Genomic DNA, 22,741 nt, shown 5'->3' with positions numbered 1-22,741 from the left:
GCTGATAATGGGCAATGTAGATATTGCATTAAAGATCATCCACTTCTTTGTACTCGAGTCGACAGTCGAGAACCATGTAATCTGAAAACTGCTGCCCTAATTAAAAAAACAATGCAACTGATCTCAGCTGGTATTCTGTCTGTAATGTGGAATGGAAATTTCTAAGTGACCCCAAACTTTTGACCGGTAGTGTATATGTTTCAAGCTTTCTGAAATGATTGTGTCAAAACAATCAGTTGTGTAATTTAGGTCCTAAATAACACAAGGTAGCCTCATATGTATACATCCATGGTATGCCTACAATTACCCAATGTAGCTCTACTTTACAAGAGTAGAAGCCTGCTCGTCATACAAAATGCCCCATTTGTAAAATATATCATTACGTTACTATAATGCAGTGTATTGACCTTACCTGTAGCTATAGAACAAAGCTTTAGGCCTACTTCTGCACTAATACAGTTTGTTATGGGTAGCCTAGATTGTAAAGTATTCAGTCCAGTCTATATTCCCATTTATGTTATCATAGAAGTTAATTTATTAGGCTATTTAACGATACCTTATCTCGTTTGTTTTTGTGATTTATACACTGCTGTAGCCATGCATGTGGCTGTAGCCTATAACACTGCAATTTCCCATCACCCCGTATCCATCCATCCAATTATAGGCCTACCTTAAGCCTAAAACTGAGCCATTCTAGGGAAGCTGAGCAACGGGATGCGTGTTTAAAATGTAGACACGCAAAAAGTAGGCTACACCAACAAACAATTGTTTATAACTAGGAGTATACCTACTTATAGTTAACCACCACTGCAATCTGCGGAAACTGGGAAGAGGAAAAAACGGCGTGCTTTTCCTACGTATGATGTAAACAACTCTTTGCGTCACAATCTTTCCACCAACCAAGTGATGCTAATGTGACTGCTTGGCTTCCTATCTTTCACACTGTAGCGTGTGCAGCTGGCCTCGCCTCGCACGGGCATATGGTCTGCGTACCCTCACCGCTCCGCTGACATCTTCCTCCTCCACGGTGATGTTTCATGTAAAAACCATGCCAGCCCTGAGACGGGCAGGGGCGGACATTCCCTTTAAGCGGTTACTCTCCAGCCGAAGACTCCGGTCCTCGACCTCTGCGACCCAGACGAAGCCGCAGGACGACGGTGCTCAACATGACTCGGTCAACATGGAGTTTCCCGGACAGCCTGGGAGAGGAGGGAGAGACGGAACCACCACCACCGCTGCTGCTAATGAGGTCTCCGTAGACTTTGACCAGGCACAGGGGGCTTACAAGAGCAAAGACTCATTAGAGCTGCTCAGAAGTTTGGTGGTTTTCAAACTTTGCTCCTATGACTTCCTGGTTGATAAGAATAAAGAGGTAACGTTAATGGTGATATCTTACCTTGCAACCCGGCCAATAACGATGAATGTTGTTTAGGTGACTTAATGACGACAATATAGTAAAGGTTAGCGTTTAGTTTACTCCTATATGACCTTTGGCATAGCATAGGCGGGAAAAAGTAGTCTCCATCAAAACCTGTGAGTACAAAAGGCACGAGACGCCAGAAAAATTGGCATAGTGGTGGGTACATTTAAGTTGTTAAACCTGTCTTATTTCATATGCAAAGAGGTCAAACTCCTTTGACAAAGGCCCACAGATAGCCTATTTGTGAGAGTTTTGGTGATAACAAGCAAACGCTATAATAGCCATAAATTTACGAAAGGTGTTCAAGTTAAAACCAAACTTAGCTATGTCAAAATTGAACCTATAGACCTACAGTATATGTCTGCCCCTCATGCTTATAACCCCTAGGCTTAAATAACCCCTACTTCTTAAATTACACCCTGTTTTTCCAAGCATGCAACCTCTCCATGCTAGCTGTAGGCTTGATGTCAGTTAATTTATATCCATCTGGTCATGTCAATACACAGTAAACGGATTAGCCACAAGACACACTTTCCCTTCAAACAAGGCAGTTTTTTTTCAGCCCATGTTGTGATGCATGGTGGTATAGTGCCTTAATATAATTCAAGCACTGCAGGTTTATTCCTTTCACACTCACATCTTCATTGGAATCAATGGGAAGCTTGGCTCTGGTTTTAAAAGCAAGTTACACCAAATGTGAAGCAGTAATAATCTGGCATAACTCTGATTTTCAGTGAACCTACAATGTTTCATACTTTTTCCCTGTTTTAGTCTTTCATGCAGTAGTTAGCTTGAGGGTAAGACCATAATTTGAATTATTTAGTTTGTGAAAGATCAACACATGCTACTTTTTGTAGTCTGTAGGTAAACATTTTGCCTTCAAAACCCGCCTACAGCCTGTCTTGTCTGGGATTGTATTATTCACATAAAATATGATAAATGACATGTAGAATACATGATAGGCACATTATACAGTATACCTGCTGTTATGTACTATTTCCTCTCCCTTCCTGCTCAGATAATGGATCTAGGTAAGAAGATCCTGGGCCAGAGAGCCTTCGACCAGTTCATGAAGATGACATTTTATGGCCAGTTTGTCGCTGGTGAGGACCACATGGCCATCAGGCCGCTGATCCAGAAGAATCAGGCGTTCGGCGTCGGCTCTGTCCTGGACTACAGCGTGGAGGAAGACATCAGCCAGGAGGAGGCCGAGCAGAAAGAGATGGAGTATGAAAGTTGCAGTATTAACACAAATTTCAGATTCCATACAAAAATATGATTTCAAGTAATATTTTTGAGTTTATATTGTCAGTGTTTCAAGTGTGTTTGTCAACAGGAATGCAGGAATCATTGGTGTACAAACATACAGTCAGTTATGGATCAGTAGTATGCCTCACAACCAGGAAGTAAACACACTTTACAGCATGATTTGCTGGCTATGACATGGCCCCTCGTTCTGGATTGGCTGGCTGGAGAGAATTTCTCACTCATTAGGAATTCTGTCACATGGGTAGCACAAGGCAGTGGCTATTTGATCTGTGAGCTAACTTGGATGACATTACAGACCTTATGCAAGCAGTCTCTCTGGGCAGAGGCAGCAGCAATGTTATTTAAGTTGTAGCTCTGGGCATTCATGCATTATGAGTAATTAGGACATCTCGTAGTCCAAAATAAAATGTGGACTTTTTGGCCCATTTAGGAATTGCTTCAATGTCAAATCAGTCAACAAAATGAATATTTTATGCTTGTTTCATTGAAGGGAAAAATAGAAACACAATTGTCAGATTTACTTAGCATCAACATAATACTCAAAAATAACTGACCTTTTTTTAAGACTGAGCTTTTTTATCTCACACATCTGTTTTCAAAGGTCAGGCCTTGTGAATAGGGCTGTTAGGCAGTATGTTTAAGTATCCGGTGTTTAAGTCTGTTGACATAGAGTGACAGCTGACTGCAATGTCAGCCTGTGCCAGACAGAATGGCCTTTATTGATTTAATGTGTTATCACATTCTGTAAGGCGATAAAGCTCCCAGGCAAGCCCTTTGCGATGCCTTTTTCCACCCCTTTATATTTCTCAGTGTGGTTTTTATACCATATTACCAGTAACAAGATTTTTATATATATATACTTATTTTTTTTGTTCTTTCTAGAAAAGCTTTCTAGAAAGCTTTTGTTTGAACATACATCTCGAACTATAAAGGAGTACAAGGTACTTTAAGCCAGCTTGATCTCAGACAGTAGGGTTTGACAGGCACTCCAACGATCTGTCGAGATACTGTAGCAACAACATTAGTTCATTGCAACAGAAGATGTAAGGAACAGAGGCCTGGCTTATTGTTTGGAGCAATGCCAGGCTACAGTTGCGTGGGCTAATTGAAGTTAAAATACATACCTGATTTTACAGTTAGGATTTTATTAATGCATGGTTTTGAAGGCCAGAATGTTTCTAATGAAGCTGGCTAAAACTAATAAGTTGTGACAGTAATCAAATTGTATTAAAATGTCCCGTTTCATGCCAAAAGATTACCAATAATCTGTGCTCCTAGCACAATTTGAATATTTGGCAGTATTACACAGAAAGCATTTGAAACAGAATTTATAAATCTCAACTGGAACCAGTACTGACAACACGGTTACTTAACCAAAATGATCAATGCTACTTAAAACTCTGAGATTGGTTTCATTTTTAGGGCTGTATGGAACAGTTACTTTCATTATAGACACATTTGTCTGTTTATTTTGGCCTAAAATATGTCAGAAATCAGTGGGAAATGACCATCACAAGTTCCCAGTGTTCCCAAGTTCTGATCAATGGTCCAAAACCTCAGAAGATTTCATTTAACTATACTACTACTACTACTACTATTATTATACTCATCTAACTATACAAAACAGAGAAAAGCAGCAAATCCTCACATTGTGAGAGGCAGCTGTCCTTAATAAATGACAAATGATTATTCAATTATCAAAACTGTTGACAATACATTTTTCCTTCAATAGACTAATCGATTATTTGACTGATGGTTTCTGCACTACTCTTTTTAACATAAAGAAAACAGTACTGAACGTGTGTAAGACAATACAATTTCAGAGTCAAAGTCGGTGTCAATGCATATGTTGTAGTTAAATGCAGATTTCTACAATAGAAGGGCCTGCTAAATGCCATGTCATGTTATATAACTCCCTTCAGTTTCCTGGCTTTGAATTCTATTGATGTCCCTGATGTCAAGCATGCTTAGTGTTTAGTCATCCATTTGGTAAAATGAGCTCCCCAGTTCCCTATGAAGTGTGGCGTGACGCTACAACTGCCCTATCTGGAGGGTCAGCAGTAGGGCTGAACGATTTTTGAAAATAATTGCGATTGTTTTTGAAAAATATTTGATTGCGATTCAATATGCAATTGTTTTTTAAAGCGCCCATATTATGCTCATTTGCAGGTTCATAATTGTATTTTAAGGTTGTACCAGAATAGGTTTACATGGTTTAATTTTCAAAAAACACCATATTTTTGTTGTACTGCACAGCTCTCTCACACTGCTGCAGATCCTCTTTTCAGCTGGTCTCTGTTTTAGCTACAGAATGAGACCTCTTTTCTTCTTCTTCTTCTTCTTCTTCTGTACTATCTTTGATTGCACTCACACATGCGCAGTAGCTCAGATGTAGATCATGTCAGCTAGCTAGCTCCATAGACAGTAAAAGAGAGGCTGTTTCTCCAACTTCGGTCAGTTACAAGGCAGGATTAGCTGGGAGACTTCTAAATGAGGGCGCACATGTAAGTAGTTCTTTTGTTGATTATGGTGAACTTGTGTGTGTTGTAGCCAGTGCTTTGCTATTGAGAACGAGGTAGCATGCTAACGCTACGAGCTAACGGTTGCGGTTAGCCAGCTCGTTTTGGCTTGTGACGTCACAAGCCGTGTCAATTTTGAACAGCTCACCCAGAGACTGAAGGCAGGACACATTCAGAAACCGTATCTCACTCGAAACAGCATGGATGGATTTTTTTCAATGTTTGTATGTGTTTGACACAAAAGAACACCCCAAATCCCAGAAAAAGTGTTTTATTTTCATAATATGGGAACTTTAAGCTCTTTGTCTTCTGTATTATTCAACAAAGACAAGCAATAAATCATTGTATAGTATGAACAACACAAGATTAGATAGATTAAACAAACTATTCTTTCCTGGAGGCCAGGCCTGTATGTGATGATGAAATTAGGTGATGCATGAATTTATATGAATGACATCTTTTATTTAACTACTTCAATCACAGTAGTATATTGAGCACTGACCAAGCCTGGTGTAAACATTCATATGAAAGTCAAAAACAAATCACACAAACTAAAGTGCAGATTGCATAAATATAAAAACAAATCTGTGGCTTTACCACACTTGGTAGTCTAAAACTGAATTAGACAGTTAAATACAGTTAAATAAGTAAAAAAGTATTTTTTTTACAGCGCACACAGAGGAGCTGCCTCCGGCCCCTCCCTCCCCTCATGAAGTTGCGTGCTGTGTGCATGACAGCATCACAACGTTGCACTTGCTCAGAGAGGCTATCGTTACGTTAGTAGTAGCATGCTGCTGCTGGTCTTGCCGTGGGATTAACTGTACTAATAAAACCATTGAAACAACGCAGCCACGCTGCTGTGAAAACTCCCCGAACGTCATTTATCAGAGTCTGGTTGTTACCCCTCTCCTCCACTCCATATCTTTATAACGGAGCTAGCTAACTGCTAATCAGAGCTAATTGTTGCTAACCGAGCCTTCAGTTCTGCGTGCCTATATCCATTAACTGCATGTATGGACTCAAGCCCGAATAAAACCCTTAATTTTATTAAAATGGCTGTAAAAGTTTTAAACTACAACTAAAAGTTGTTTGAATGACAGAAATCTGCTCAAGGTACGGCGTAGCGTTAGTGTGCAAAGTTGATGCTTTCTCTGCGGAGTGCAGACTGATTTGCTCTAGCGAGTCATGTGACCAAATCGCAGCCTTTGCGTTTAGGAAATAGCGTTTTAACATATCGCGATATAATTGCAAATGCAATTAATCGTTCAGCCCTAGTCAGCAGGCTGACAACAGGACAGTTCAGTATATAGAGGGTCACTAAACACAACAAAGGCCACACTGTTCACATAAAGAGCGCTCAGTTCCCAAATTGAACAAAAGACATTTGATGTATTTCTGATAAAACTAATATCTGTAATGTTTACTTCACACTATTTTATTATTATTTTTTTATTTTATTTTTTTATAAATCTTTTTGTATTTCTTCTAATTTAGTTCATGTGTATCCGCTGCAGAGAAAGAGAGCATAGGTAAGATGCCTTGTTTTGTTCTCATTTATGGATACAGTATATGATGTAATTAGAAGTAATAGACAAGCAAATTTGTTTTCTGCCCCAGGCGAGGACCACAGAGAGAAAAAATACAAAGCACACAAACAGTTCGGGGACCGTCGCGAGGGTGTAACCGGAGCACGCACGTATTTTTACGCCGACGAGGCCAAATGTGACCAGCATATGGAGACCTTCATCAGATGTATCAAAGCATCTGGTAAGTAAATTAAACTACCATCATGTTAATACTACTACTCTTTACACCATTTGTCTTTATACAATTTGATTTATTTAAAGACTTGAAGTATGTTGGACCTTTTAGGTGGGAGTTCAATGGATGGTTTTTCTGCCATCAAAATGACTGCTCTAGGACGACCTCAGTTTCTGGTAGGCAGTAAGGGGTGATTGAGAGGTCAATGCACTCATTTAGCAGTTACTCTTGTGGAAGTGGACTGACATCAGGCTTTTTTTAAAAGCTCCAGTTCTCAGAGGTCCTGGTTAAATGGAGGCGATTTTTCACCTTCCTGGCCTCACAGCAGGGGAAAGACGGCATGGAGGCGTTAGAGCAGAGGCTGGAGCTGACACAACTGCAGGTTGAATGTTTCCTCCTCTTTTCTCCTGGTGGACGTATTTCATACACAATATGAGGCTAAAGCTACACTATGCCTTGCAGTACTTGATATCTTTATGTCCATCTAGGAATTCCTGACCAAACTGGGTGCAAAAGGTGACTTGTATGGCTGGTTTACTGGAAGTAAAGAGAAATCTTTAGGGTAAGCATGAACACATGCAGATTACCGATATAAACAGTAAATATCCCTGACATATCTGTAAAACAATGTCAGTGTTGCTTTTTTTGCAGTTTGTAATACTTCCCAAACTCTTTCATTGTATTTACTCGCAACATTAAATCACAAAACAATCACCACTGTTTCACCAACATGCAAAATAAATATATTCAAATCACTTTACAGTTACATGCACAGTATTGTACAATATATTTGTCTGGCTATTTTTTGTTCCACAAATTATTTGTTTGAAATTAATATGTGAATATACAATGACAATACAGATGGAATAAGAAGTCACACCATTTTGTGAAAAAAATGTGATTTTTTTTTTGAGGACATGCTCAGCTTCAGTAATATTTTACTCTCACTAATACACTGTTGCCATAACACTGTACTTTTCTATTTTCTGCCTTGACAGAACCATTGACATGCTCGACTGGAACAGCCTAATAGACGACAGAACAAAGATATCAGACCTGTTGGTTGTCCCAAATGTAGAGGTCAGTAGAGTAAAACATTGAAAGACCAATGTACTGTCAGTAAATGGAGTTAAAATAATATCCCAGAACGTTTCAATATAATTCAAGACCCAAACTCACTGGACACAATAATTGAGGGACTTCTTGCTTTTCCAAATGTAATGTGTATACAGCAGGCAGGAGACTTGAACTGGTTTTGAAATGTAAGCAATTCAGTGAAATGCACTGCCACTGTCTACGTCTGTCTTATATTGGGATTGTACCTAAATGTAGCGTTAATGTGTTTGTTTCCGCTTATGTGAACAAGCTTGTGACACATTCATGACAAATACATTTCAGAAAAATCTGGCAGTAACTAAAGTAAAAGGTTGATGTTATCTAAAAAATTTTACTAATTTATACCTCGCTGTCGATGTTTTGTCCGTACAGTTTAGTTTTTCAGTTTTTTTGTAATTCATTTGTTTATTTGAGCTCCTTTTGCCTTAACCACACCTTAAACCTAATTAGGTCAGTGGTAGCTCTAGAAACACCACAGCTATTTAGTACTTTTATCAGCCCCCAAATTTGCCATTTTAGATTGTTGTAGGGTTACACCCATAGCTATAAAACTATAAACTGTTTCATATATATGGTTACACCCAATTTGGAGTACATTTAAAGTAAACGGTCTCTGTTTTAAAACTGGGATAATGGAGATTTCAAGTGTGAATCACTTGGCTCTGAGTTGAGGAAAGGCATGGTTTAATTGCATGTTTACAACATCTGGGCATGTTACCCTCGACATATCAGTTGAGCTTGGAATAAAGACAGCTGAAGGATGGATTAAGTAAGAAGCCCTAATAGGGGTCATGCTGTATGATATTTGGTTAATTAGCATCTCCTGGTGCACACTCTCCTGGGTTGTTTGTCCAGCTAGGTGATCTGGAGCCTCTGCTGGAGAAGTTCACTACAGAGGAGGAGAAACAAATGAAGAGGATGTTACAGCGCATGGACATCTTAGTCAAGGTAAACTCACACTGATCACTGTAAGCAAATATACACCCACTTAGTAGTAATTTGTTGTTAGCGTGCAAGGAGCAAGCACTTGTAGTTTAACCAAATGTGTAGTAACATTGTGGCATCTTTATTAGTTAAACCGTATTGTACAACAGTACCATTTTTAATATGACTAAGGCCACTGCAGTGCTGCTGACCTTGGAGGCATATAATGAAGGCAATAACAAAGCTAGGGTTTTGTATTGAAAGTCACAATGTATGTTTTAGAAAGAAACAGTAATGACATTCATTGAATGATTCATTCATGCAACTATTTTAATCACATTAGTGTGCACATCAGCATAATACACACTGTTAGGTGATGTTATACTAAGTAAATTACATCATTTTTCTATTCCAGCATGCAATTGAAAATGGTGTTCGCTTGATGGTGGATGCAGAGCAAACCTACTTCCAGCCGGCTATCAGCAGACTGACGGTAGAGATGCAGAGGATCTACAACAAAGAAAAGCCCGTCATCTTCAACACCTACCAGTGTTATCTCAAGGTTAGAATCCACAATTGGCGAAAAAGACCAGAGATTGGAATGTGTAAACAATTTGTCTGCACACAAAGCATGCAGACACAACTGTTCTAATTCTAATGATAGAAGAACATGCTGTGACAAATCTTGTAACTCCAAATGTCAACGTGTAAAGAGATTACTGAATCAGCTGGGTTGAGGATGAAACAGTGACATGGCCAAGAAGAGGATAAGGAGGGAATTTGGGGGCTTCATTTTGATTTTCTTTAAATACACCATTTCAAATAAAAAGCTGTTTAAGTCACAGTTGCAGTTTCAGTCATGTGATTAACATCCTGTTTCAACTCATCTCTGGTTTTGTCGTCCATAGCTTCTTTGATTTTGCTTGCAAGTAGCACTGATGGTGTCTGGTTGGTTATGCTAGGTGGCCTAGGCCACGTCAGGTAGAATAGGTAGACCCATATATGATGTAAGAATAATTTAACTGTACTGCGCTGTAAGTGAACACATCATTTGGCTCTGTAATAGCTGTCTAGTTAGGTCTACAGTAATTATAAAATAATTATTGCACATTTCTGTATCTGAACTTTAAGGACTTGTTTTGATTTTTATCTTTGCTATAGAGTGAATCATTCTCTTCTTTTGTTCTGCAGGAGGCCTTCGACAATGTAACCATGGATGTAGAATTGTCTCGACGTGAGGGTTGGCATTTTGCTTCCAAGCTGGTGCGTGGGGCCTACATGTATCAGGAGCGAGAGAGGGCCAAAGACATTGGTTATGAGGACCCTATTAACCCCGACTATGAGTCTACCAATATAATGTACCACAGGTAAGAGTCAAGGCTTGTTTCTTTGTTTATTAACTGTTGACAGCTGCCCAAATCTGCATCTGCAAGGTTTGATCTGTTTTAGCCAAGCTTTAATTTCTTCATATTTACACAGAGTAGCAGTCTGCCACTATAGCCTTTTGCTATTAGATAGCAGACAGTTTTGAGTTGAGGTGTCTTGCACAAAGACGCCACAGGAAAAAAAAATAAATAAATAAAAAAACTTTTTTTTAAAACTTTTGCTACCCTGATTTTCCCATGTGGTTCACAGATTTAAAATGGCCACCTTCAAGGCACAAATCTGCTGCAATGGACAGCACAAGGATTTCATTTTAAAGGAAGTGGTCCTTCAATTGGAGTTTCTGGGTTTAACATCTTGTGTCAGCAAGCTTTCCACCCTGTTGAGTTGTCCTTGTGCAAGTTACAGAATACCATCCAGCTCCAAGGGTACTGTGTAACATTTTTCTGACATTCCTGGATTAAGGCAAGCTCCGAGAACTCACCCTGTGGAGATCAATTTGTTTTGCACAAAAAGAGCAAAGGCCACCCTCAAGCACTCAATTGGATTTTGAGGTAAACATCAACATATTAGAGACACAAAGTTTAGCTGATGGGCTACAGCACAGCATGAGGTGGGATTCAAGATATGCAGATGGTGATAAAGCACATGCATATTAACACGCCTACACTAGCAGGAAAGCAGAATGCAGAGGTTCTCCCCGAATGGATTGGTTAAGATTTATGGTAAATATTTTGAGTATTTAGGGACAATTTTACTGTTTAGTTGTGTGAAGATAGTCCTGCACCACACAATAAATCTTACATACGAATGAGAAATATTTGTTTGGATGAGTTATGAAACAATGTATATACATATTACATATTTTTAATATTTTGTAGTGAGTAGTTTAGGAGAAAATAAAGTTAAATCGCTGTACTTGTGTATTTGTGTAAGGTGTCTGGACTATGTGCTGGATGAGATTGCGCTTAACAGAAATGCCAACGTTATGGTGGCTTCCCATAATGAGGACACGGTGAAACACACCTTGGGGAGGTACGGTCCTAATTATATCCAAAGACACTTTTGACAAAACCCATTTACAATTAATTTTCTTTATTCAGCTTTGCATCTGTAAAAACAAAAGTTATTTTAATAAGTCTCTCTCTCTCTCTCTCTCTCTCTCTCTCTCTCTTACTCTTACTCTCACTCTCTCAGAATGAATGAGCTGGGTCTCTTACCCACAGAGAACAAGGTGTACTTTGGTCAACTACTGGGCATGTGCGATCAGATCAGCTTTCCACTGGGTGAGAAAAACTCACACAAAACACACTCCCTCACACAACCAACAATGCCAAGGCATGATCTTTCCTACCTGAGGATGATTTGACAGTTTAAGTTTAGCCTTTGCAGGATCTGTATCCGCTACCTTCTCCTATAACTCTCAACTGTGTCACACAAGACCTTTCAGCTACACATATATACCCCACAGGCCACATGGACTGCATGAAGTGCACATGTAAAGTCAGTCTGCAGCCCATTACGTGACATATGAACTGAGACACCTCAGTATCGACAAGCTGTCTTAACGAAGCGCTGGTGCCGGCTCGCACCACTTTGTTTGTCAGTCAAAGACAGACAGAGCGGTGGCAGGGAGTCGTCTTTGAGGCTCAACTTGAAACGCTTTTGACCGGTATTGATGTAAACAGACACGCGTTTCTTTGCTGTTTTCTCGAGGGATAGAGCAGTCGGTGCTGTGTCTTTGAATCTTGAAACAATAAAGAAGTTGTTTTATGAAATAAAGCAGATCGGCGTTGAGATCTTTATTATTTACAATCACTGACTTCAGTTTTCATGCTATTGTTTTCAGATATGCTGTGGCCAGTGGTGGAAAAGTATTTAGATCCTTTTCTTAAAGTGCTCATATTATGGGCATTATTATCATATTTTCAGGTTCACAATTGTATTTAGAAGTTATATCAGAATAGGTTCACATGGTTTAATTTTCAAAAAACACCATATTTTTGTTGTACTGCACATTGCTGCAGCTCCTCTTTTCACCCTGTGTGTTGAGCTCTCTGTTTTAGCTACAGAGTGAGACATCTCACTTCTGTTCCATCTTTGTTGGGAGTTGCACATGCGCAGTAGCTAGGTGCCAGTCAGAAGCAGAGTATGAGGGCGTGCAACACTAGCAGCTAGGCCAGCATTATAACGTGTGTTACAAAGTAACGCACGTTCGTCACGGAAGTAAAGGCTGGACTACAACAGAGATTACGGGTGCACGATTCAGAGACTGTCATGATTCAATATCAATTTTTAGGCTCAAGATTCGATTCTCGATTAAACGATTCACAGTATGTAAATGTAGTTACTTTTCCCATGTGATTGCAGTAGACATGCAATTAAAATTAATTTTTTTGGAATTCTATGAATCGATTTTGAATCAGTAGAGCTTGAATCGCGATTCGAATGTGAATCGATTTTTTTGCACACCCCTAATAGAGCGGTTTGTGAACAGTGTTTTCTCTGGAAGACAGTAAGTCCCTTTGGGGCGGACTTTGGGCTTTTTTCACTTTGTAAATCTATTACATTCACAAAGATATATATATATAACACAATAAAGGAAAGGGAAAAAGTAAAAAGCATAATATGAGCACTTTAAGTAAAAGTACTAATACCACACTGTAAAAATACTCGGTTTCAAGTAAAAGTCCTGCATTGAAAATGTTACTTAAGTAAAAGTATCATCGGGAACATGTTCTTAAAGTATTAAAAATAAAAGTACTCAATGCAGAAAAATCCTCACATTGTAGAAACTTGGAAACGATCAAAACAGTTGTGTTAAATTGTCTAACGGTTATAATTTCAGCTGTACTTGTAGGCCTTTATATTGTTGGGTAGTTTAATTTATAATAAAACACAATTTTATAAACCATGTGTTTTGTGTGCAACAATCTTAATTTGTAAAGTAACTAGTAATTAAAGCTGTCAGATGAATGTAGTGGAGTAAAAAGTACAATATTTCCCTCTGAAATGTAGTTGAGTAAAAGTAGAAAGTAGCATGAAAAGACTCAAGTAAAGTACAAGTACCTCAAATTTGTACTTAAGTACAGTACTTGAGTAAATGTACTTAGTTGCATTCCACCACTGGCTGTAGCTCAGAATGTTCTGTTGATGACTTTGTTTTATTGTATCATGTTTTGATGCTTTGCTAGTAATTGTGGATTAGATGAAAGGACATTTATTTCAATGAGTAAGCCCTGGCAAAACAGTCACAGTATGTGAGCCTGACTGGCAGACAGCCACAAAAGTAACCTGTACAAATTATGTTCACCTGAAACTGTAACAACTGAAATTGTAACAATCAATCAAACATCACATTTGAAAAATCACAGACAGTATTTGCACCGGAATAGAGAAATATCACAAAAAATTCTAAATATCTACAGTTATCTCAATCCATATCATGCTACAAAGCCCATTTTTCTGTTTTCTCCCATACCACTTCAACCACAGGCCAGGCAGGCTTCCCTGTCTATAAGTACGTCCCCTATGGGCCGGTGAATGAGGTAATGCCCTACCTGTCTCGGAGAGCCCAGGAGAACAGAGGCTTCATGAAGGGTGCCCAAAAGGAGAGGGAGCTGCTGTGGAAGGAGCTGAAACGCAGACTTGCCTCTGGGGAGCTTCTCTACAGACCAGTGTACTGAAAACACAGAAAAAGAGACAAAGAGTGTGTCAATGTGTCATGTTTTTTTTATTTTATTTTGTATCTTCTCTAGTTGAAGCCTGTTGCTGTGGCTGTCTGTTCTGTCTCTCCCTCTGTAAAGCTCTCCCTGGATGTACATCTCCTGTTCTACCCTGTCCTGGAGTTTTAATACTGATGGACTGTTTTGGCATGTCACTCTGTTATTCTGTCTTTGCACTGCTGTTTTTCTCCATTCTGTTCCTCGCTGATGTAACCAACCTTCACCCCCATCCTTTCTTTTGTGTACTGCCCATGTTCTCTCTATTTCTTTTCCTTATCCGCCTCTGCATCCATAAGCATTCCTCATTTTGTCTTCCCGTTGTCTATAGAGCTCTGGTATCCATCAAGTGGGCATCTTTACTGCTACAAAAGGACTCCCTAAAATGTCGACGAGACCTGGGCGGGCATCTCTTTTTATCACCCTATTCATCTTGGAGAGGGACAACAATAATAAAACAAAACAGCCTTGATTTAAATGGTAGTAAAGGAAACATCAATATTCCCCTCCTATAGCGTGATTTTTTTTAAAACTTGGACAGCCACTGAGTCCCCCGTGGAGGCTTCTTTGCACTGTATATTTGTGTGCTGTATTTGAGGTTGTATTGCTTGTTTGAAAATGATGCCTGTTTATGAATCAATATGAAAGTATAAATGGCTCCTCACAGTACATCCCTCTTCTTCTGAGAGTGCAATGCTTTTGTTATTGTATTTACTGGAGGAAGCTATATTCTGGGTCACTGAGGTGTTACAAGAGAACATACAGTTCAGTTTAGTATTCAGCAAGTGAATCTCCTTTTAATAAAGATGCCTGCAAGTCTGGCAGCCTGGTTTTATTTTTTCATGACAAGATAATATGCAAGGGAATAATAAGTTAAGTAAGTTGCCGTTTGGTGTTATTGCATTTTGATGGATTAACACTGCAGTTTTTATCTTTGACAATGTAAATATGTTTTTAAAGCAGGTAATTCTATTTTTTGGTTTGACATGTCTTACTTTATGGACCTGTGAAATTGTAAAATGAATAAATATGCACTGTATGAATAGCAAAAATCTACTTCAAATTTGTGTTAAAAGGAGAACTGGATGTTATTGACTGCTGTATTGTAGCTGTGAGATATTTACACAGCTTGATATGTTTTGGGTTTTAATCTTCCACTTGGTTATTGATACACAATTAGTATTTTTCAGTCAGAGGGTAACCAAGCATAATGGTAATTATGGCCTTGTCATTTTATGAGAGCAGTCAGTGCTCTGTAGACCATGATTTAATTACCCATGATGCTGCGCTCAATACAGATCAATTAAATTGGATGCATTAATCATTACTCAGAAGAAACTTTAGTGGCTGTTAGGTTTTTACTGAGGCAAAGCGCCACAGAGCTGTCACTGCTGCTGTATTCTATCGGTTTAATTAAGAATCAAGTCTACTTTTGATGCAAGGTGTGCCTTTGGGTATACATTTGCCAACAAATACTTTCTTACAGGACACTGGAGTTTTCCTGGTTAGCTACAGTTTCAAAGATGATTTAGAGGACACATTATAGTGTGAAAAATTCTACACACAGTTCCAAGTCAATCAAAACAAGCATAGACTCAGCATATTCTTTAGGACTTATCATTACGTCTCCCTACTTTAAAGCACACAGGCATGTAATAGAATCAGCCAGGGCTAATTTACTTTACGTAATGAATGTTGACATTGTATTATGCAAGATGTGAAGGATGGCATACGTAACCGATTTCTTTGGGCTCCTCGGCCATTGGCCCCCCATGGACGTCTTGGATTGTTGCCCTCTAAGAGCTGTTGCTATTGGGTTTATCCCTCGCGCATGCGCAGTCGTGAAGATGTCTTTCGCGCCCTTGCGCCCTGCACGGGCCTCTCTTACGTCCGCAGTTACTCAGTCCCTCCAGGATTTCACGGCCTTTTTTTGAGATTGTTGCGGCCCAAAATGCCTGATTTCGCGGGAGCTTTTGTAAAAAATTGCGATAAAAGTTGCGATGTCTTTTTTATGTTTGCTGCAATGAAGTTGCGGGAGACAGTGAAAGTTGCAAAAAAGTTGTGATTTTTTTATCTTTCAAAATAAAAAGGAAACTTGTTTTGGGGAGAATAAAATTACTCTGGGCTGAGTTTTCCTAGTAACCTTACCAAAAAAGCTCAGGATACTGTAAATGTTGGTATAATATGAAAATGGCTAGTGGATTTAAGACAAAAAATAATAATTTATTGAATGAATCAAATTTGAACATATGTGTCAGTGGCTTGTTGATGTTTACATTGTTAGTTATTTTCCTATGCTGGCCTGGGACACACATTCATACGGTTTGATAATACTGACTTTAACTTATCATTGCACTTACAATAACGAGCGTAGCTGTCCTCAATTTAGGTCATCGTGTCGTCTCATCTCCTTTTTCTCCTGCATCCACCGTGTGTGTTGTTTGTGTGTGTGCAAGCATCAGTCGCAGAGGGTACGGAGCAGTAGCCCCTCCCTTTGCAGAGAGCCGACAGCCAGGATGGAAACGACAGCAACTTCAGCGACTTTTAAATCGTTATCGTTAAAAAGTCTACATTGATGTTAAAATGTATCGCACGGTCTGAAATGTTTTGCATGGTCTTTCGCTGTACGTTTTGTTGGTAAATGAGTCACACACAAGTCTCGTCTTCATATAAAAAATGATCAATGATCAACCCGTTCTCACTCCCGATTGGTCATTGGCTCTCAGAGTGCACGTGGGACTGCTGTGATTGGTTGAAGTCGCGGGAAACTTCAGGTTATTGGTCAAAAGTGCGCAAAATTGCAAGTTGCACCAAATTCGCGGTGGTTGGTTGAATTCGCGTGAATTGGCGCGATCGCAAAATCCTGGTTGGACTTGTTACTGTATATTACAGCTGCGAGACCAGAGATCTGCTCCCTATTTTTCTTCAGCGACAAGCAGTTTGAGGACTTCGAAGAACAGCGTTGTCCGCCTGTGTACCGATTGACGGACCGGCTACATCCTGCCGCCAGATCTCCACCCAAGCTGCGAGGCGTGCCTCGGGTGTTCCAGGGCTTTTTAAAGCACAGCTACATACAGTATGCTGTGACAGGCCCTGATTTGAAAACATACTGAGAATTGTTTTTCAGGTCTAGAAATTTGAAAAGATTTTGCTTTTCTGTAGCACAATGGATGGATTGGCTTGCTGCTGCATATTCCAACAAGCACTAAAAGTCTGGGTATAGCAAATATAAATGTGTTTGTCACACCACAGAAAAATGTGTTTTTAACCAACCAGCCAAATTTGAATGATTAAAAAAGTATTTAAAATTAGGTTTCATTCATTCATTCAATCATGAAAAAATAAGCATTCTCTGCTCTGAGACGCTGGTGGCGTGTCCACTGAAGGTGCTGAGCCGCGGACACAAAACAAAACTGTGGAAACGAGGCGGAAGAACGAGCAGAAGTGCAAAAACAGACTCTCATAGCTGCTAACCCAGTAGCACACAGTCTATGGTAGTACAGCACACAGCTCCTGAACCAAAGAACAAGTGTCGCTCCGCGCGTTAGCAGCTAACCCAGTAGCATACGTTAGCACAAAGCACACACCCACAGCAGTGAGCAGTAAATCGGCCTGTGTAGGCGATTGGTTGGCTATTTTGCATGTGTTTATGTGATTTTGGCAATTGAGTTGTTTCTTCATGTATTTCTTAGAGTTAAAGAGCTAAGAGAGCTTGTGAAATGCAGCAAACTCGCCACTCACACTGGTGACCTGGCGGTGCAACAGGGCCCGCTCCCTATTTATAGACCTGATGGACTCATTCTAAGCTAATGAAAACACGATTCTTAGTTTCCGGTGACTAATGAAAACACCAATGGATCCCCCTAAAATTCTACTCACCGGTCCATAAATCTCTTGAGCATTTGTGTGCCGAACTGATAGAAAAGGAGCGCTAACGCTTTGAGCTGCCCCAGAGTATTGGGTATTTGTATCAAACTGAGAGTTTAATGGCTCACAGTGCACAAAACAGAAAACTGTGCCCATGCTTATTCAATTCAATAGCTGCAATCATACCCTCAGCAATTAGATGATGTTAAAACGTAATTTCCCTTTTGAAGGGCTGAGAAAGGTTAGTGGAATTATCTTTGCAATATACAGTAGAAGCCTGATTCATAAAAAGAAAATCTTGCGAAAGTGGAGAGTCAGCACAATGCTTACCCTGTAACCCCACCTTAATATTTACATCAGCAAGTGCATCTTCTCACTTCAGCACAGATGATTAATCAGCGATAGTCCATCAGTGTACTCCTATAAAATAACTGTAGCAATGGTAGTAATACTCACTAAGTGCTTGCTTTTAAGTATTCTGCGTGATGACAGGTTGGGTGAGATGTTTGAATCATTTGGTTCCAACTTCTTTTGTACAAATATAACTGCAATACAGTGGAGATGAAGGGAAAATCCAAAAGACAACTAGCAGTAGACAGTATTTCCCAACATTGCAACATAATCACAACATTATTTCTACATGGCCAGTCCAGAATGACAAGCACAGTATAACTCAGTATATTGGCATCAGTGAAAATGCTGCAAGAAACGTTGTCAATATTTTATAACAACATCTGAGGCTAACTTGGCTCACATGTCTAACAAGGAGACACAAGGAGAATGGAGGTTGTTAATGTTCTGCAAGACACTGACATTTTCCCAGTAAGATAGGCCTAATTCACAGCACTTTACTATAAGGAACACAAAAAATCCCAAGTAATCCGAACAAACGAGGAACAAACCAGGCACTGGGTGCTAATTATTGAATATACCACAAATAGTTGTCATAGTAGTTATTATAGATAGATTCATACTCTCATGTCTGTACAATACATATGAAGCAAAAAGTAAATGAGATATAAAAATGTCTCTGAGATTCCAAAGTTCCTAGTTTGTGTGCATATGTATATGTATATTTGTGTACATATTGCTGGTGTTGTTGCAGTCCAGCGTCACACCAACAAAAGATTGTTTATGCATTTATGTAAGTCTTTAACATTAGTTGTGCATGTATACTAGTTTGCTTTCACTCATTTTCAAGCTTTGACTGTTTTGCACAGAATGTTACCTTTGACCGAGGATTAGCTCTTTACTATTGATATTTCAGGCTATAAAACTTTTAAAAGCAAGATGAACTAATATAACAAAATTAATGGTTATTATAAGTGTCCTGTGATCCAGACTTAGTACAAGCGGGGAATAAAAAATGGATGCAGGGATGGATGGACAAATCATGAGATTATTTTTTCTATTTTTTATTTGACTGTGAATTACTCCAGTTGTATGGAGGAAATATTTATTCATAATTCAAATTTAAAGTCCAAAGAGAAATTGAAAGTCCAAACAGAAAACGAAGCAAATAAATTTTCCATTTGGCTTTTCTATTTGGATTTAATATTTGGCTTTTCAATTTCAATTTAACATTGGCTTTTCCATTTGGATTTAATATTTGGCTTTTCAATTTCAATTTAACATTGGATTTTCCATTTGGATTTAATATTTGGCTTTTGAATTTCCATTTAACATTGGCTTTTCATTTGGACTTGACACATGTCAATGTAACTGAGGAGGCATGGCCCAAAGGCTGGTGGGAGGGTCTGAAACGAAAGGGGTGCAGAGGCACCTTTATGAACAGCAGGGGGAGCTGACTGCTGGGGAGCACACGGTTGAGCATCTGTCTGCAGCTTCACCACCAGGCTGGCTTAGCCTCTTATTTCACATGATAGAAACTGATGATGTAGGCTAAACACAAACGACATTTCATGCAACAACAGTGAAGTTTTCATGTAGTTACTATAATTGGGCCCGTGTTAGTGAGGACTAGATTAGGACTGTATTTAAAGCTGATTCTGGTTTCCAACTTCGCCCCAGGTGTGTCTGTTTAAAACACGGACGGCGACAACTTCTCTCTTTTGATGTTTTATTTAATTAAGCAACAGTACAGACATGGGTGTGGGTAGCTCTGCTACGTGTGTTTGTGTGTTGTCAGATCTCGAGGACACACACACACACAATCTCAACCGGGTAGTCATCGTGTGAACTGCGACCTCTCCTTTTTCTTTCTCTCACTTTTTTCTCCGGGTGGTGCACGCGGTGTGAGGTGCATGTCCGCGCTATTTTCCGACATGTACTCACAATAATCACTCCTGATTGACGGCCTTTTGTACAGCCCGTGTAGGCTACTTTTTCGTTCATTTGATTTCCAATTTTGAAACGATATCCAAATTTGATATCGAAACTTCAGTGTTGCATGAAATGTCGTTTGTGTTTAGCCTACATTATCAGTTTCTATCATGTGAAATAACAGGCTAAGCCAGCCTGGTGGCAAAGCTGCAGACAGATGCTCAACAGTGTGCTCCCCAGCAGTCAGCTCCCCCTGCTGTTCATAAGGTGCCTCTGCACCCCTTTCATTTCAGACCCTCCCACCAGCCTTTGGGCCAAGCCTCCTCATTTACATTGACATGTGTCAAGTCCAAATGAAAAGACAATGTTAAATGGAAATTGAAAAGCCAAATATTAAATCCAAATGGAAAAGCCAAATGGAAAATTTAAAAAAATAATAATATTTTTTAATTTGATCTCACTTCATTTTCTCTTTGGACTTTCAATTTCTCTTTGGACTTTACATTTCAATTATGAATAAATATTTCCTCCATACAGTTGTGTCTGTACTGCTCATCTACATAATATGAAACTGTTGCAGGCTTGTTTCACATCACCACCTGTCCTGTCAAGTTCATGTTTGCAACTTTTGTGTAGTAGAAAATAACCACAAGAAAACAGTTTGACTTGTCAAACCGCATCTGGTAAATTAGCACTTGCAAGTTCTGGGTAACAACATAGCAGATCACACAAGTAGTGAAATAGTTGGTTAATATGACAAAACAGCAATGTCAAAACTTTTTGGCTCTCTCACGTGGCATTTTCCCAATACTTTGCTTTTCATTATGGTCAGAAATGAATGGAATATGTGTAGTTCATCACAGCTACTTAGTGAGAAATGTCATGAATCATTGAACTAAGTTGACCTCAGAGCCTTGACCCAGTCCTGCACTGAAGAAATCCCCCTGACCGCAGTACACTCTGATGTGAACCAGTGAGTTAACAAATGAGTCGTAAACACAACAGATGGGACAGACGATGACTGATCTCATTGGCCCAAATAGAGTGGCAGAACGAAGCACAAATGATCAAAAGCCGAGGGAGAGTGTGTGTGTGTGGAAGGGGGGGGGGGGTGGGGTGGGGTGGGGTGGGGGGTGTGGAAGATGGAAAGTTTGTTTTCCGTCCTGCATGCTGTCAAGTGTGCAGGACGGAAAACACTTTTATTTCACACACCAAAGCGTCACATCGCCTCCGTCGGTGTCATCAATGTGCTATCAAACACAACTCGCTGAAATAATCTGCCAAATCTCTTGAGTGGATGTGTGTGGCAGAGAGTTGTCACTTATCACAGGTTTTGTGACAGAGAGGGCTGAAAAAATACAAATTACATATCACACGCCTCACACATCCTTACAATTAATAAAAAAAAATCTCTTCCAGTCAGTCTGTCATCAATGACTGGTTTGTGTTTTTAGTAATATCATTTGGAGGCGAGTAAAGCGCTCCAGGGAGAATTAAAAACACAATGGCTATGGCAGCAGCCTCCCAATCCTCTCCCTCAAAGTCACCAGTAAAGGTGGATTACACAAAATTAATCTTGTCTCAACTTCTTACAGCCTGCCGATTCTCCCCAACACCTAAACCTCTTGATCTGTGCCAATGAATGGCCCCCATGTATAATAGATCATTTAATTGCTTTAATCTCTTCTCTTTGAGATGCACATTTTCCCTTTAATAGTGATAAGCAAAGTGTAGCACAAATTAGCCATGACATGAAAAAGCCTAAAAAAATAAGAAGAAAAGGATGTGTGTGTGTGTGTGTGTGTGTGTGTGTGTGTGTGTGTGTGTGTGTGTGTTTGTGTGTGTGTGTCTGGGTATTTGGAGAATACCACCAGTATGGAAAAGGAGAAAAGCAAGCCATCCGTCACAGCCGCTGGCCAAACAACCTTGTTCCAATGCTTGAATTCAACCCTCAAGGCCTAGATTTGCCATGTTTGCCCCCACACAACAACATGAAGGCACCCATGCATAACCACATGTGCACATGCAAACACAGAAAACATATAGATGTGGAAGCATGCATACACACATTTGCGCACTGGCTTAAATATAAGCTCACACAAACACACCTGCACCCACACACACTCTTCCTCCCATCAGTTCCCATATCTATCAGTCTGGTGTGAGAGATGATTTGGAGCGGTTCAATGTTTTGATCATTAGTTTGAACTCATGGAGTGTAGCAGTGGTGAGAAATGAGACTACTATCTCATGGCCACCTGTTCTTTTAATAAGAAAAAGAACAATTACCCATCACAGAATGGATTGGCTACCTAATGCCTAGGGAAGAAAACCATGTTGGTGTGTGTGTGTGTGTGTGTGTGTGTGTGTGTGTGTGTGTGTGTGTGTGTGTGTGTGTGTGTGTGTGTGTGTGTGTGTGTGTGTGTGTGTGTGTGTGTGTGTGTGTGTGTGTGTGTGTGTGTGTGCACCCTTGGTTG

At 39.6% G+C, this 22,741-nt stretch overlaps 1 protein-coding gene across 3 annotated transcripts; it reads left to right on the top strand.

Moving 5' to 3' along the window:
- Positions 1–902: 902 nt before the first annotated feature.
- On the top strand, positions 903–15,166 carry prodhb (proline dehydrogenase (oxidase) 1b). 3 transcript variants are annotated; one of them, XM_078251318.1, is made up of 15 exons: positions 911–1,372; positions 2,439–2,647; positions 6,703–6,737; positions 6,826–6,975; positions 7,081–7,145; positions 7,235–7,351; positions 7,458–7,531; positions 7,968–8,049; positions 8,941–9,033; positions 9,425–9,571; positions 10,201–10,376; positions 11,329–11,427; positions 11,590–11,678; positions 13,888–14,101; positions 14,446–15,166. In XM_078251318.1, the coding sequence occupies exons 1-14, from the start codon at positions 1,031–1,033 to the stop codon at positions 14,076–14,078; spliced, it is 1,869 nt and encodes a 622-aa protein (XP_078107444.1). In that variant the 5' UTR covers positions 911–1,030; the 3' UTR covers positions 14,079–14,101; positions 14,446–15,166. The 3 variants fall into 3 exon arrangements, with proteins under 3 accessions (XP_078107446.1, XP_078107444.1, XP_078107443.1); XM_078251317.1 differs by having other exon boundaries at positions 912–1,372; positions 13,888–15,166; XM_078251320.1 differs by lacking the exons at positions 11,329–11,427; positions 11,590–11,678; positions 13,888–14,101; positions 14,446–15,166 and adding an exon at positions 10,645–11,302 and having other exon boundaries at positions 903–1,372.
- Positions 15,167–22,741: the final 7,575 nt, after the last annotated feature.

This window comes from Sander vitreus, chromosome 5, assembly GCF_031162955.1.
Source record: "Sander vitreus isolate 19-12246 chromosome 5, sanVit1, whole genome shotgun sequence".
NCBI lineage: Eukaryota > Metazoa > Chordata > Actinopteri > Perciformes > Percidae > Sander > Sander vitreus.
This window is presented reverse-complemented; position numbering and strand designations above follow the sequence as displayed.